Source organism: Drosophila albomicans, chromosome 2L (genome assembly GCF_009650485.2).
Source record: "Drosophila albomicans strain 15112-1751.03 chromosome 2L, ASM965048v2, whole genome shotgun sequence".
NCBI classification, from domain to species: Eukaryota; Metazoa; Arthropoda; class Insecta; order Diptera; family Drosophilidae; genus Drosophila; species Drosophila albomicans.
In genome coordinates this window covers 9,944,068-9,956,274 of record NC_047628.2, presented here as the reverse complement: position 1 = coordinate 9,956,274, position 12,207 = coordinate 9,944,068, and the positions used below count along the sequence as shown (strand labels likewise).

At 35.6% G+C, this 12,207-nt stretch overlaps 2 protein-coding genes across 3 annotated transcripts; one reads left to right on the top strand and one right to left on the bottom strand.

Moving 5' to 3' along the window:
- Positions 1–5,557: 5,557 nt before the first annotated feature.
- Positions 5,558–6,086, bottom strand: LOC117564749 (uncharacterized). Its single transcript, XM_034243639.2, has 2 exons — positions 5,990–6,086; positions 5,558–5,932 (listed from the first exon to the last, which is right to left on the bottom strand). Exons 1-2 carry the CDS (start codon positions 6,024–6,026, stop codon positions 5,631–5,633), a joined length of 339 nt encoding a protein of 112 aa, XP_034099530.1. The 5' UTR covers positions 6,027–6,086; the 3' UTR covers positions 5,558–5,630.
- A 614-nt stretch (positions 6,087–6,700) lies between these two features.
- On the top strand, positions 6,701–11,918 carry LOC117564631 (glycerol-3-phosphate dehydrogenase [NAD(+)], cytoplasmic). Of its 2 annotated transcripts, none has more exons than XM_034243489.2 (7): positions 6,701–6,938; positions 7,046–7,223; positions 9,188–9,394; positions 9,492–9,864; positions 9,925–10,078; positions 10,151–10,243; positions 10,769–11,179. In XM_034243489.2, exons 1-7 carry the CDS (start codon positions 6,895–6,897, stop codon positions 10,803–10,805), a joined length of 1,086 nt encoding a protein of 361 aa, XP_034099380.1. In that variant the 5' UTR covers positions 6,701–6,894; the 3' UTR covers positions 10,806–11,179. The 2 variants fall into 2 exon arrangements, with proteins under 2 accessions (XP_034099380.1, XP_034099381.1); XM_034243490.2 differs by lacking the exon at positions 10,769–11,179 and adding an exon at positions 11,394–11,918 and having other exon boundaries at positions 6,702–6,938.
- Positions 11,919–12,207: the final 289 nt, after the last annotated feature.

Sequence of the window (12,207 nt, the reverse complement as noted above, 5' to 3'; positions counted from 1 at the left end):
TCTCACTTCATTGTGTACATAATTCAAAACTCATAATTTCCCTCTACTCTTTTGTGAGTTCTTTCATTTTTCGTTCTCTTCATTTTTTTTTCGTTGTTACATTTGCTGGAAAATCGCGTTTAGAAATCGTGGAAAATGAAAAAATAACTTTGCCGCAGGTCAAACGCACAAAATGTTCTCGCATTCTCTGAATGATTTGTCTCTTACATTTCGATGGTTTGATGTATCAGCAGAGTACTTCATATATCGCATATATTCACATATATGGACACACACACACACAAGTACATACACACATATTGGTGCCAGCTCGGTTTATGAATTATTAAATGATAAACGCTTTGTAATTGATTTTCGCACAATCAAATTGTAAAATGGTATGCAGAGAAATGTTGCTAACGATTTATACACATATAGAAAATAGAAATATAAATAAAATACAAATAAAGCTTAGATATAAAATGATACAGTTGGAAATAGTATGTAAATCGCAACAGCTGTTGCTACCAGCATATAAATGCATATTAATTATTATATATACAAAAATATTTAAATAAATTGAAATACCTAAAATACGAGAAATGTTTTAAGGATTTGAAAACCCTGTCAGTTTTTATTTAGATAATTCTCCTTCTCAGGTAAGTTCCATACAATGCTGCTTGGAAAACATAATGCGAAATACCCAGAATTTCAGATGACCAGCTGAAATTTAAGTAAAAATCTCATCATGCGGCAAATGATACAATACAAGTCCCAGGAATTAAATACTTTAAATTGTATCATTATTAAAAGTATTAGATCCTAAGATGATCCCATACTTTTTTCATGACAAAATGACAATCCATAGAGATGGTCCTTGCGTGCCATGCAACAGGCATCCTTTGAAAATAAGCCAGGATATGACTGAGATATAGATGTTTTTTTACCATATCCTTGAGGATTGAGGCTAGAAGCCACATTTTGTAATCAGGATAACGAGTAACATCTATTTTCATTCGAAAATTTTACGAGGATATAATAACTTAATGCTTACATGAAATATATGCAAAAGGCCGAAGGAGCATTCTACAATCCATATATTCTTGATCAGCCAAGACGATATATCTCATTTCTACCCTTATGAAACCTCAATTTAATAATACGAATATTTCGTCAATCCAAGACGCTGAGGCAGATCTCAGGAACTCCATGGTACATGAGAACGGCGCGACCTCAAAGTACCAAAAATTGGCGATAGAATTCAGGGAATTGCACAAAAATATACGGAGAGACTTGAAGGTCACCCTAACAGTCTGGCTAACGCCGAGTCATCGCACTACAGTCAGGAGAAGATTAAAACGCTATCATCCTCAAGACCTGCTGGCTCGGGTCTTGACCTCATATTTACCAGTAATATTGTACATAATTCATTTTATATAATCTTTGTTTGACATAATTAATTTTCTTTTTATAATTTCTGATTTGCTTAAGTTGCCCAGTTAGGTAACAATGCACCTAGTATCTTTGTCATCATTTCGTCATTATTTTAATAAACAAAACATGAAACACTAGATTTAATAGACTACAGATAGAGCTCTAATTTATTTTCGTCAGCACCTAATATTATTGCGCCCCTATAAAGTAAGTTTTAGATTTTTACCATTTCTTATGGAAATCTGTCATATATTTTAGTCTATGGTGTATTTTAAATGTAGTAGTAGTAGTATATCGATATAATAAAGATAACCTTCGGTATATTTCAGTCTTCGTGTTTTTAAAAGTCGTAATGACATTTGGCACAAGGATAGTTGTTTTTAATAGAGCCGATTAGCATTCTAAAAACTTCGAATATCGAGACTTGTGTTAACCTATTCGTGAGGAATATAATCCTTCCAAAGAATATTCACATTGTTCCTCCTGGTCTCGAGTTATTCTGGAATTTTTGCTTTTGATGTGCTTTGGCCTCCGAACAGAAAAATTACAATTATTTACGAATTCCGTGCAGAACGAAGAGCTTCGATAAGGAATTTTAATGTGATAAATTACTTACTTTAAATTGTCACCGCTCTTGATGGTATCTAAAAGATTTAACTTTTCCTAATTTCCATAATTTCCCATCGTCATCATTTCTATTTTGTCAAATAAAACAAAAAAAAACACACATCGTGTTTGAAAAATTGCTTTATTTATTAATTTTATGTTAAAATAATATACCTGGTAAATTACTGAGTTTAGATTACTAAATAAATCATTCATATATTTTGTTTGATTTAAGACTTTTAAATATTTCAGAAAATTTAAAAAAAAAACTTAAAAATATATTTAGTAAGTGGGGAGAAACTTATGTCTAGTCTATCTAAAAGTACATTGGTTATTACTTCTAGTCTAATTCAGTGGAAAAACTTGATCAAAAAACATGCAAATTTGCCTCGGCACTAAACAAATAAGAGACAGACCCGAACCAAATCCAGCAAGCCAAAGCAAATTGTGTTAATGGAACCCAAAAAACAAAAGAAATACGAGTGTATACGAGGCGAAAAAAAAGAATGAAACAAAAATAGGATGCAATTAAAACAATTAAGTGACGCGTTCTTTGGGCCGCACTATTTGCAAAGTACAAATGTAAAAAATGTAAAAATGGAGAGAAAAAGTGGGAAAAAAAGGAAACCAAAAAATTGTAACATTAAAAAAGTGCCAAAACATTTCAATTGCCAGAGAAAGAGAGCATAGAAGGGGGATGGAGGGAGGGAGGGAGTGAGCGAGCGAGGCAAATACGAATATAAAATGTAAATCATAAAAAATGAAAATAAAAATCCGCAATTTGTATGCTGTCGCATATTCTGTAACGCTTAAGCATTGTCCAGATGGGGATGCAGAATGGGATTGGTTGTGAGGGAGGGTGAAGACAGAGAAGAGAAGAGGAGTGGGGGCTGTTGAATTGGATATAGCTGTCATAAATGCTGTGAACGACTCAATGCTTTGATAAAGGACATGTTGGCGAGGACTACGGGTATTATTGATGCCTTGTCTTGTTCTGTACTCTCCTGTCCGTTCCTGTCTTGTCTTGTTTTGTCCCATCTTGTCTTGCTGTCAAGAAAGGAGCGGCCATTGTTTGAGGCATATGTGTTGGCCAAAGGTAAGACAGTTGCGTATTTTACATACGACATCTTCGTATGCAATCGCCTTGAGCGGATCCGTTTGTCCAGTCCAATGGCAGATGGAAATGAAATGAAAGAGCTGCTCTGCGGAGTAGAGGGTGGGTGGAGGGGAAACCACATAGACCGCTGGACATGTTGCATACCCTTTTGGCTAAAACTTTCGTTGTCGTTTCGTTCATTTCTTTTCACACTTTTTGCATCGCCATGGGCAATACATCTTGGACCACAAAACACAAAATCGTCTTAAGTATTTTGTGTGGTTTAAATAAAATAAAAATAATAAAAACCATCTCTTTCTCTATGCTCCAAGCGTGTGTCTATGGCTATGTGTATGTGTTTGTGTGTGTAAAGGGATAAGCGTGCTACATCCGCTTAACGTTGTGTATTTTCTTCGCTTATTCTTGCCTTGGTATTCAATTTGGGTTTCTTCGCTTCGTTTTGCGTAAATGATTTTATTTCGTTCTTTTGCGGCCTTCTGTAAAATTTTGATATACTATTATTCTATGCCCAGATCCAATGTCCATCATTGTTTTTTTATAGACACAACATTACACAACAATCGCTACATCGAATGCTCCACTCCTTCCACTCTTCCACTCATAACCCATTCTTGTGGCCCACACTCATCTTATCTTTATCATCGTCAACACAGCAACATGACATGGCCAAAAGGTGGCTGCATTGCTCTCACTGACGAAATGCCTATGTGAACTGTGCCACTTGTTGTCCACAGCGCTATCAACGTGTATGTGTGGGTGTGTGTCTGTGTGTGTGGCCAAAAGGATTGATGTGCCACACACATGCACACACATGGTAATTTAGAGTATGTGCACTGAAATTACCCATACGCCTAGTGAGCCATAGCGATACAATGGTTTCTACGAATTCTAAGGGTAGCTGGCATTCCAACAGTTGTAAGCAGGGACTTTGTCCAGCTAAACCGCAGCTATAGTCAATTAACTCAACGTTCAACTTATGAAATCAGCGAAATAAGCAGCTGCAAAGTAATCAAGTTTAGGTTTTAAATTTGATGTAAGTATTTCAAGAATTTTAATTTCTTTACGTTCGTTACGAAAGAACTAACTTTCTAATAGATATTTCATTTATATAATATATATATATTCGTTACCCTGTAAAATAATACTCCCATGGCATTGCGGTTATCTAACAGCTAGAGCTGAAGATAGGCGTCAAGTGGAATGGGAGAGAGGAGCATATACTTAATCACCATTGCTATGCTGTATAGAATCACATTTTGGGCGGCATGGAAACAAGCCAATCCTCACGCCACACCAGAAACAGAACCAGAAGCAGAAACAGAGTAGACCTCGACATCCCAGCACAGACACACGGAGAGATACAGAAGCCGAGCAGTAGCAAGTCAGGCCACGAGCATAACGTGCAACTTTCCAGCTTTCGCCGCAATCAATTTTACGGGTGCACAGCAGCAGTGCCAACAACAACAACAACAAGTGCAACAAGAACAGAAGCAGAATTAGAGCAACCCCGAACATGCTTACAAACCAACCCAAAGTAACCCAAGCCAACTCAACTACATCCACACCTACACACCAACTCTGACATGCACACATATTCATAGATGTAAGTAAGCGTGTGTGAGTGTGTGCTTGTATGTGTGTGAAGAGCGCAAACAGCGTTAGACACGCAACCGAACAGCGGCCAGCACGTGGTCCAGCTCACATGAAGGTATTAACGCGTAACAGCATCGCTGCATGATTAACCTCCTTCGTTCGGGATGTGGATGCAACATGCCCCCAATCCGCCTCTCCTTACCTCGCCTCACCTCGCCTCGTTGGCTAGTGGTAAGCCATGACTCTGGCCTAACTTTTGCCATGTAGTAGGGACAAAGCTTAGTCGACGTCAGCTGTAACATTGCTAATCGGCTGAAGCCTGCAACAACATCCCAAAAACAGAATCGCAATTAGAGAACAAGCCGAAGAAGTTTCACCAAACCGAATATTCTTAATATTGTTTTTGGATTCTATAATAATTTCACTTTAGAAAACTCTATTTTTCGAATTAATTATTAATAAATATATTCAGTAACTTTGTACACAGTAATGCCAAGTTCGAGTTTTACACAAATAATGAAGCAGTTATACGCATTATACAATTAAAATAATAAATATTTTTAGTTTATTTTATCTATAAATGGTGAACATGTAATAATCATCGTATAATATTCTAGATGAGCTGCGGTTGTTGTGGTTCTAACTGGAACATCTTGTTGTAAAATTGATAGCACAAATTTTTTGTTAAACCGATAAATTTCACAATAAAACAGATTACGTTCAAATAAAAATTGGATAAAAAGACTCTAGATGTCTTAGAAATTGTGCAATAACCTGAAGTGTACAATTGTAAACGTGACTTTGCCAACATTATAACAAATAAACAAGTTTCATTAAAGTCAGTAAAATGTACTGATTTATTTAGTATAAGCCTTTTGAGACTCGTGCATTAACAATTAATTTAACCGTAATAGTTATATCCATATGCTGGCATAGCTACCGGATAAGCTGGCATTGCTGCTGGATAAGCGGGCACTGCTGCTGGATAAGCTGGTATTGCGGCTGGATAAGCTGGCACTGCTGCTGGATAAGCTGGCACTGCTGCTGGATAAGTGGCGACTTGAGGGACTCTAGGACTTGGCACATTGGAAATGCCAAGCAAGGCTCCCAAGGGACTTACTTGCGTAGTTAGACAATTTCCAAATGGATCATACCTCAAACACGCACCACAGTCACACAGCGGATAAAAGGAAATAAGCAATACTATGAAATACACAAGATCTATATGCTGAGCCTTTAAAACTATTTATTATATCTTACCACCGATCAAAAACAAAAGTGCCTGTTGGTGACCCATATTAACTCTCTTTACTAGTTAAATATCAACTGTTTTAAAAATCTCCATATTTTCACTTATAAACTGATCAGAACCATTTAAATTTTAATTAGTTAAACCATTCGTAACTAACTTCATTAAGAAACAAATAATTCAATTCATAAGAAAATGCATTCAGAAAATAATTCAAAAATTATTACGTCAAAAATCCAAACATATTACGCCAATATCTGTGCAATTCAAAACACCAGCTCAGTTGAGCATAACAGTAAAATAGGAAGTGCTGTAAAATATTTATTGCTTATAATTTTACGTAAAGAAATGTTTTTATAAATTTGTTTAGATTACGACACGGCCTCGTAAAGATTTTAAAGTTTTTTGGAGTATTTTTTGTTCAAGCAAAAGGTTAATATTCGTAATACATTACCATTTTTCATTTGCTCCATGTAGCATACGAAATAAAGATTTTTTTTAAATTACGCGCCTATTTACACACTTTTCAAATTATACCAAAATACCATTAAAGTGTAACCAGCTTACAATTATCGGTGTTTCTGTATTTTGGTATTTGGTACTTATAAGAAATCGATATTCCAAAAATTTTCAAAAATATCGATAGCGATGCATCGATATATTCATTGATGTTTCTCCACCACTGTCGTGAATACGCGTTTAGCACTACTATTTATTATTTATATTAATGTGCGGTGGCTTCGACGTGTCAGTTTGTTGTAAATAATTCGCGGAGTAAGTCACAAATTCCAAGAGTGTCAAAACGCGCAGCGAATCAATACGAGACGTAATCAACGCAATAAACTAACTTATCCATACAGCAACAACAAGCAATTAATAATTAGAACCAACTACAAGAACAACTAACTGCATCAGCATGGCGGAAAAAGTAAATGTTTGCATCGTTGGCTCAGGCAACTGGTAAGTGCAACAACAACAATAACAACAGCGAGAGCAAACAATGCCCGCCAATTATATAATAATTGCATATTGCACCTTGGCATTTCTAAACGAAAACCTTGTAACAGGGGTTCGGCCATCGCAAAAATTGTGGGCGCCAATGCTTCAGCACTGCCCGAGTTCGAGGAGCGCGTTACAATGTTTGTCTACGAGGAGTTGATTGATGGCAAGAAGTTAACCGAAATCATCAATGAAACGCACGAGAATGTCAAATACTTGAAGGGACACAAACTGCCACCAAATGTGGTAAGTAAAATACAAACAATTAAATCGTAATCAATACCCATAATCTAACACGTCACAAACAAAAAACACAAAAGGTGTGAGAAAAAGCTGTTGAACTTATGTAATAAGCAAAGCGTATTAGCTCAATTATTAACAACTTTTTTTGTCGCGGCGTTGCTGCGCCTTACATAAAACACGTCGCTACCTTGATCTTGACCGATGATGTGCTGCCAGAATACACTGAAATTATCTAATCAAGCGAACGGGTGAAATGCACACAGCTATTTTTACACAATTTACACGCTCTCGCCTCGCTCTCTTTCTGGCTCTCAGTGCAATTTTCTTTTTCAGGGCCAACACTAACAAAAGTGTTCACCTTGCTCTGTCTCTTTTTACCTTTCACACATGCAAAGCCTGCCAGCCTGGCACTGCCAACTCTGCTGGCTGCCCTCAGCTTCTCTCTCCCACTCTCTTTATATCTGCTCTGCCACTGCTGCCTTTGACGTAGGTCAAGGCCGGCTTGATGTGTAAAACTCACTCACATTCTGTTAATCGTGCCGTCTCTTTTTCTCTCGCACCCACACACTCTGCAGAATGCGAATATTAAATCATATTGCTTGTCAATATGAAGAGAGTGAGTACTATGACTAACAATATAATAGATCAGAGCATCAGCTCATAGCTGATAAGCGTAAAATACACAGCCGACACTTGACAATTGCCTGATTATAGATAACTTCGTCTCTATTGTGTATGCGGGTCATGTTTAACAAGCTATTTTAGTGTTGTTGCGATAGATAAGGCTTGTATTATGCTGCAATTGTTAATTATTTAGAATTTTCTTTGTGGAAAAACACTGGAATTAATAGTGTCGAGAGACTCAGAATAGAAACAGCTGGCGGCAGACCGATATGATAATCAAAACTGTTTCTATGCCTGTTGCTTTTGTTTTTGTTTTGTTTTTTTTTGCTTTTCTATATCATTAGCAGTGACCACAGATAAAATACAAACATACATGTCTACATATATGTATATGTTTGTATGAGAAAATATACACTAATGCCTACATATATGATTTTTGGCAAATGTTCAATAGTGAAAAGAAATGGGGAAAACAAAATTTTCTTTAATTGCTTATAAACAAATAAAAACAAAAGGCCAATGTCAAAAATGCAACAAGAGCTAAACAATTTTAATTGCATTAAGCAGCAAAACAGATTATCACATAATAACCGGTTTTCTGTAATAGGAATAGTTTCTGATTCATTTAATTGTTGTTTTGAAGATAGACAACTTCCCTTTCATTATGAACGATTTAATTATATAGAATCATTTACTGGAAAATACATTAATACATTAAAAGCAAATTGCACACAACTTAGTAAATGCAATGTTGCACTTTTTTAAACCTTTCTGCTGACGAATATTAATTGTATCGCTTTTAATTTTAGCTGTGCCAACAATTTTAATCACTTTGCGAGATATATATTTTGTTTGTCGCCTCGGTGTTATCTGAAGCGAGCAATCCATATAAATTAGGAGCTAAGCAACTTATATGAACTTTATACTTTAGGCAAACAGTTATGCAACGCTTATCAAATTAGCTTACGGCAACGCCAACGCCAAAAAACAAGTTTTTTAGCAAACGCTGAACCATTTTCAACATAACAAAAATCAAATGTGTAAAAACTGGTTATGAATTGATACATAAAACAATAGTATCTCATAGATTACGCAGTCATCTAACTTACCATGTCTAGACGGAGCCAAGCCTCCAAAATGGAAAACGTTTCCACGTGTGCGTCCAATGATTTCCGTGATGTTTTCCTTCATTCAACCTTGAGCTGTGCTTTTTTATTTAGTTGTATACTCGCTTATCAGAACAACTGTTCCCCTCTTATCAGAACATTATAATTGTATTTTTGTTGCTGTTGTTGTTTGCTGATTTTGATGAATTGGTTCTCCTTGTCTTTGTCTGTTTCTAGGTTGCTGTACCTGATCTCGTTGAGGCTGCCAAGAATGCCGATATACTGATTTTCGTGGTGCCGCATCAGTTTATACCGAATTTCTGCAAACAATTGCTGGGCAAAATCAAGCCAAATGCCATTGCCATATCGCTGATCAAGGGCTTCGACAAAGCCGAAGGCGGCGGCATTGATCTAATTTCGCACATTATCACCCGCCATTTGAAGGTGAGTCAATGGACGTTCTTTCGTAGTATATTTAGAACACACACTGTGTCACTTTGAAAACCCCTTTGCTAATCTGACACGCTCCTCCCACGCTCAGATACCATGCGCTGTCCTCATGGGAGCTAATCTGGCCAACGAGGTGGCCGAGGGCAACTTCTGCGAGACGACAATCGGCTGCACGGACAAAAAATACGGCAAGGTGCTGCGTGATCTCTTCCAGGCCAATCACTTCCGTGTCGTGGTTGTTGAGGATTCCGATGCCGTTGAGGTTTGCGGTGCCCTCAAGAACATTGTTGCCTGCGGTGCGGGCTTCGTTGATGGTCTGAAGCTGGGCGACAACACCAAGGCAGCTGTTATTCGTCTTGGCCTTATGGAAATGATTCGTTTCGTCGAAGTCTTCTACCCTGGCAGCAAATTGTCTACGTTCTTCGAGAGCTGCGGTGTTGCGGATCTTATCACAACGTGCTACGGTAAGAAAAATAATTTGAATTCATGTTTTTGATCATGTAATATGAATTAATAATTTATAGGTGGCCGCAATCGTCGTGTCTCTGAGGCTTTTGTCACCTCTGGCAAAACAATTGAAGAGCTGGAGAAGGAAATGCTCAATGGACAAAAATTACAGGGTCCGCCCACTGCCGAGGAAGTTAACTACATGTTGAAGAACAAGGGTCTGGAAGACAAGTACGATATTTCAAATAATCAATACATTTTGAATTCAACGCTAACGATTTTGTTTTTTAATTTCTATTTCAGATTCCCTCTGTTCACCGCCATTCACAAAATTTGCACAAATCAGCTTAAGCCTAAAGATTTAATCGATTGCATACGCAATCATCCAGAGCATATGTAAGTGTTGAGTTCCTTTAGTTTTGCTTTCGTTTTGCACAAACTGCACATGAATTCCTCAAAAAATCCCTTTGAATATTCCTATCTACTATATCCACCCGCAATCTTTGAGTTAACCTATAATGTACTTACTGATTTTCCTCCTAATAACAACAGATTTTTAGTTTTTATTGTAACCGTATCTACCCTAAATAGTTTAATACTTTTTGCACATTCTTTTTAGTTCTTGGCATGTGTTCTGTTTCTAATAATATTAAGTTTAAATTTTAGTATAACCAAAAAGCTGAATAATAAAAACTCCAAAAGTAATTTCTAAATTCTATAAATTTGAAATTTTTCATAAATATTTTTCGAATAGTTTTCTTTTTCATTCCAAACAAAATCCTACTCATTATCAGCTCATTCATCCCCGATCCATGAAAAATAACTATCTCATTTCATTCGCATTGCTAATATGATATCAACTTTTATGTTTCATCAACAACAATTTGTTTTCTTCTCTTCTTTTTATATGATTTCTCATAGGGATGATACGATCATCATGCCGTCGCCAAAACTCTAAACTGTGTTACAACCAAATATATAAAAAACAAAAGAAAAAATATACAATCGATTGTAAATACTATTCGTTTATAGTTCAACTCCAGTCATATTCTATCACACACTCATGCATTTTTGCAACCGGTATACTACTACGTTCTCGTACAATCAGAAAATCGCTATCCCTCGCCACGTTCGTTCAACACGCATTTCAACAATAATATTATCAAATTTTGTATGATTTATATATTTTGTTTTCAGTGTATTATGTGTTCATAAGAGAAAATGTCAGTGTCATACTATTTGTTAAAACCAAAATGAATTTTGTTAATCATAAATAAAGCATTTTAATATTTTTTGTACATATCGAAAAAATAAACCAAATTAGGAAAAATATTTATATTTATTTAAATTATATATATTTACCAAAATTGGCAGCTATGAATTGGCAGACAGCAGTACGTATCAAAATTTGATGAATCTGAATCTTCAATTGAATTTTGCGTTTTTAAATTCATGTTTGTATTGGAATGCAATTTATAATTTTAATTGCTTTAAAAATAGTATGAAGCGCTTCTACAAATAACGAGTTTTATTTTCTATTTCGCAGGCAAACTTTGTAAAATTGTAATGCAATTTTTTAAACGTTTTTATGCACCAAACAGGAGTAATTAGGTATTTTTCAGCACATAAAACAAATTCTACAAATGAGTCAGTAATACTACCCTAACCAACGACAAGAATGTGTACAGGTTGTTAATTTAATTTTAAAATCCAACGCATATCCAGCGAACCACAGAAACCGAAACGAACAAAAACCAATCTTGAAGTCTGCTTTTTATTTTAAACTTAGTTAATAAAAGTTTAGCAAGAAATGTGCGCATGTACCTAAAGAATTTTGTAAATATCAAATATGCTATTTACAATTTCGAAACATAAACACAAAAGTGAACAGAAGCGATTAAAATGGAACAGCAATGGTATATTTTTAAATTAAATAAATCTAGGCATACGGAATTTTATTTGCATTACTAAATCTTAGTGCAATTTGAATTTTATGGCGTAGTCATGATAAATTATATGTAAAATTAAAAATGTGTTAAATAAATAAAAGTCAAAAAGCTATACGAGTCTACTTTTCTTGTTTTAATTTAGAAAAACACAGCTTGCAATAACTTTGGGTTTTTTTTTTTAATTTTAAATCGTAATCAAATCTCGCACACCACCTTAGGAAATTTGACCGTGATCATTAAGATTGTCAAAATTCCTATTCTGAAAATTATGTTCTGAGAACTTCATGTAGTAAAATAACTGATTTTAAGCCATCGGGTGGTAAGTATATTATAAGTTTATTTATTATTAAAGAGCTTTTAAAGCTTTCCTGGTGTGACCATCTCGAAAATATTCGTTTTCGAACATATATT